The sequence below is a fragment of the Pundamilia nyererei genome, unplaced genomic scaffold (assembly GCF_000239375.1).
Source record: "Pundamilia nyererei isolate P.nyererei 1_Seehausen unplaced genomic scaffold, PunNye1.0 scaffold00021, whole genome shotgun sequence".
Taxonomy (NCBI): Eukaryota; Metazoa; Chordata; class Actinopteri; order Cichliformes; family Cichlidae; genus Pundamilia; species Pundamilia nyererei.
The window spans coordinates 3,397,077-3,401,134 of NW_005187422.1; the positions used below are offsets into that span (position 1 = coordinate 3,397,077).

At 42.7% G+C, this 4,058-nt stretch overlaps 1 protein-coding gene across 4 annotated transcripts in view; it reads left to right on the forward strand.

Annotated features, from left to right (window-relative positions):
* The first annotated feature begins 2,053 nt into the window (after positions 1 to 2,053).
* epha8 (eph receptor A8) overlaps positions 2,054 to 4,058 on the forward strand; it is a 145,510-nt gene continuing 143,505 nt past the window's right edge. For all 4 annotated transcript variants that reach the window (XM_013909243.1, XM_005726680.1, XM_005726681.1 and 1 more), the window contains exon 1: positions 2,054 to 2,192. In XM_013909243.1, the coding sequence (XP_013764697.1) occupies positions 2,105 to 2,192 (88 nt within the window). In that variant the 5' untranslated portion in view covers positions 2,054 to 2,104. The remainder of the gene's footprint in view (positions 2,193 to 4,058) is intronic.

Genomic DNA, 4,058 nt, shown 5'->3' on the forward strand with positions numbered 1-4,058 from the left:
ATCAGTTACTGCTGTAGACTTTCTCTCGTCTTAATTTAAAAGATAACTTTTCACTTTTATAGTATAATGTAGTTTTTGCACTATTTGTATTCCATGTGCTACGATTGGCATGCTAGGTTGGAGCCAAGGCGTCTGTTATTATGCCCGTCCATTTAATTTTTTTTTCGTCTGTTTTTTTTTTTTAATTAGCTGCAATTTTTTATGTGGAAAAAAGTAAAGTAGTAGAGTAAGCAGTGTTATTATTATATTATTAGAAGAAATGGAAACTAAGAACAAAACTCTAATTATCCATAATTAATAAATAGAAAACAATAAATAGAAAACAGGTTTGATGCTATTTGTCACCAGTAGACACACAGTGAATGAAAGTGCACCAAAGACTGTATAGAAAAAAATTCTCACTACTGATTATTTATTTATTTCCTTTTTTAGTGGAGTCGGAGCAAACCTTATTTGGACAAAAGTGCATAGTACTAAGCTAGCAGCTAAGATTAGCTATTTTAGTTAGCGAGCTGTTAATTAGTGGTAAGTAGCACACTAATAAAGTACAAGAATTTCACTTTGCATGAACCCCTTGAGTGGGTTGGCAAACTACAATATTTATGAGGTAAGTCCATTAAAATCCTTCACAAGGCACCAAAAATCCAGACATGGTGGTAAGGACTAGTTAGCGGAGGTGAGAGCTAACAGTCAGCCACTGGCTACAGCTAACTCTCTGAGCAGTCAGGTCTCTAATTTTAAGCCTGAACAAAATACAACTTTTAACACACTTCACCTATTGTAGAGTTGTTCAGTAGGGAGGAAACACTACGCACCAGGGTGTAAACATGCACTTTAATGCTGTAAGGTTGGAGGACCTGCAATTTTTGGCACTTCCTGTGTTGGCTTCATTTTTAAGCTCCAGAGGTTGGTGCTTCGTGTTAACATTGAAACAGTAGCTGAGCAAACACTCTCACCTCAAGGTCTGTTCAGCAGCTTGTCTCCAGTTTTCAAAACATGCGACATGAGCGGACCCAGAACTGCTAAGGATATTTTGTCAGCTGTATATTGTTAGTTTTACATCAGTTCACTGCATTCACACCTCATGAATGTAAATGTGGTTAAAGTGACATTTGGCAGACTGACCAATAAAATCAATTTTTCTGTCAGCCTTCTAAACCAGTGTTTGCACGCACATGTGCCTCTGCATGTGCAGCAATTTTACTTTACTGTGGCTCAGGTCACTGCAACGAAGCATATCGAGAGTGCAGGGAAAAAAAAGATCATTGACCTGGACAGGTGCCGTGATCTTGCACATTTCCCACCATCGCATGAATCAATGCTTGATCACAGTGCTAGAATAACAGTGCTTCTCACACACACAGACACACATATGTGAAGTTGCGCTGTGCTGCACCTGGTCATAGTGAAGGTAATAGCTTTATGAATGCAATATGGATGATCGATAACCGATCATTGTCCTTGGGCCTTGCAGACATGCTGCTGTTTTCAGTTTATCCCATCAGTCAGATATTTGCCACTGGGTAGGTGAGAGTGTGTGTTTGTTGGGGAGAGGCGAGCCAATGACAAATGAGGGTAAATAGAGGTAGAGAGAGAGAGGGAGAGAGGGAGGAGTTGGGGTGTAGCACTGTGCCAGCTCATGACCCAGAGAGATAAACAGAAAGTGAGAGTTGGCCAGGCAGGTAGGACAGGGAGGGTGTGGTGTTCCGAGAGAGCTTTCACTCCCAATGCCGCGCTCTAATTGGCTGCCACCGTTCTGACAGACGCGGCCGTCCCTCCCTCCCTCCTTCTTCCTGCCGAAACTCTATCTATGTATGTGTGTGTGCATGAGGGAGCTGGCAGATTGAAGAGAGCCACAGAGGCAGCCTCTAACTCCAACCCAATGAGCTCACAGCCTTCACACACACACACAAAATCTCTCCTCAGCGCTCTGCTCTCACTCTCTCTTCAACCCTGGGACACAAGAAGAAGAAGGAGGAGAGAGCACAGAGAGAGAGAGGAAGAGGCAGTGAGTTGCAGAGAGGGAGAGTGAGGGTGAGGGAGTAAGAGAGGAGAGAGGGAGAGAGAGGCAGAGGGAGACTGGCGGGGTGTGAGGGAGAACACCATGGCTTCAGATCCGGGACTGGCTGCGATGCTGCTATGGACTATATCACTACAGGCTGTGGGCACCTCGGGAAGTAACAGCAATGAAGGTAAGAAAGAGAGAGAGAGTCTTTGTGTGTGTGTGTGTTAATTTGAACAGACAGAATTAAATAATGCATATAGTCAGACAGCGGGGATTAACTTCATACATGTGGCGCTCCAGTGTGAAGAACACAGCGACAATGAGTCAATGCATGACACGCACGCACACAAACACATTAACAAATGTAAACACACACTTCAGAGAGGATGTCTCAACCCAGGGGCAAGACATCAAAGTTTGCTTCGTGGAGCAACTCAAGGAAATCCGCCTGATGTCTGCATGTGTACGTATGAACTCGTCTTGACATTGCTCATATTTGGCCGGGTTGCGTGTCAGCTGCAGTAACAGCGCATGTGTCTGCTGAGGGCTTAGGCGGTGACGTGAAAGTGTGTGTGTCTGCGCTCTTTTTTTATCTGAACCGAGAATTTTCATGAATCCTCATCTTGAAAAAGTGTGTGTGTGTGTGTGTGTGTGTCCTATACTCTTGTTCCACACACTTTGTTCCCTAAAGCCCAGCCTGGGTTTGTTTTCTTCCATCCTCTTGTCCTTCATCTTTCCACCATGAGACGGAAAACTGTTGTTATCACTTGTTCAACTAATGCTGCGCGCACACGCCACAGAGTCCCCCGACACCTTCCTTTATATTAGTTTGTGAGTGTGACACGGTCCTTGACATAGGTCTGATCTCAGGAGGCTGAGTGACAGCAGCGGCTCAACTGTTAGGGCCTCTTCTTCACCCCTCGTGACAACACTGAGCTTTATCTGCTGCAGGGAGACAAGAAAAAAGCAGCAAAAAAAGATGACTGTGTGTGTGTGAGAGTGTGTGGGGCGGGATTGCCTCAGTGGTGGAGAAGTATCCAGTATGAAGTCAAGTAGGGTGAGGTGCGACACGTTCAGTCCTGCGATATCTGCATGTCACATTTTATTTACCTTTCCATCCTTCGGCGGTCCCGTCCTGATTGGTGCTGATTGGACCACAGTGTTCGCTCATATCCACTTCCATGTAAAGCGCTCCCATTCTTCCTGTGCCTTTGCTCTTGACATTCAGCCCACTGTGACTGGAGCCCATTGCTCAGACATATATGCTAACAGAATTTAAGAACTTGTCCGTCTCACTCCAAATCTAAATGTAAACGCAAAACAAACAAACAAACAAAAAAACCCAAACAACGCTCCCCCCAAATTGGTAGAAATTCACAAAAGTTTCACTGTCCATCATTTTAGGTCCAAAAGTGTCTCAATCCACCTTAATAAAAAACTGTTGAGAATACTGGCGCAGTGCAAACCCATTTAAATCAACATGGTTTCATATTCTAATATTCCAATTCGCTGAGGTAAGAGTTAATATTAGTTTTCTTAGAAGATTTGTCTTAATTTGACAGGAAATGTGGGAAAAATAAAAAATGATACAAGTGTATCCCTTTGGTATTTTTTGCCTAACAATGAAGACGATCATGTTTGGAAATCCCCCCTAAAAATGCTTTAAAGTAAATGTTATTCCTCTTATTCCCACTGCTTCTAACAAATACAATTTAAAGGTCCCATTCAGATGGTACAGAAGCTTAGAAAACACAGAAACAGATGTTATGATAGACAGTAAGTGTTTTTATTCTGGTTCTCCCTTTAGTACACTTAGTGTGTTTGTTCTGTCACAGCAAAGTTTGAAAAGCTCAGAATAAAGCTGCTTCTACTGAGCGATTCAAGATCTCAGTCAGAGGACAAATGATTCCTCACAACAAGAAGTTCTCACTCTATTTAAAGAGGACCTCTGAGTGATGATAATATCTATCTATCTATCTATCTATCTATCTATCTATCTATCTATCTATCTATCTATCTATCTATCTATCTATCTATCTATCTATCTATCTAT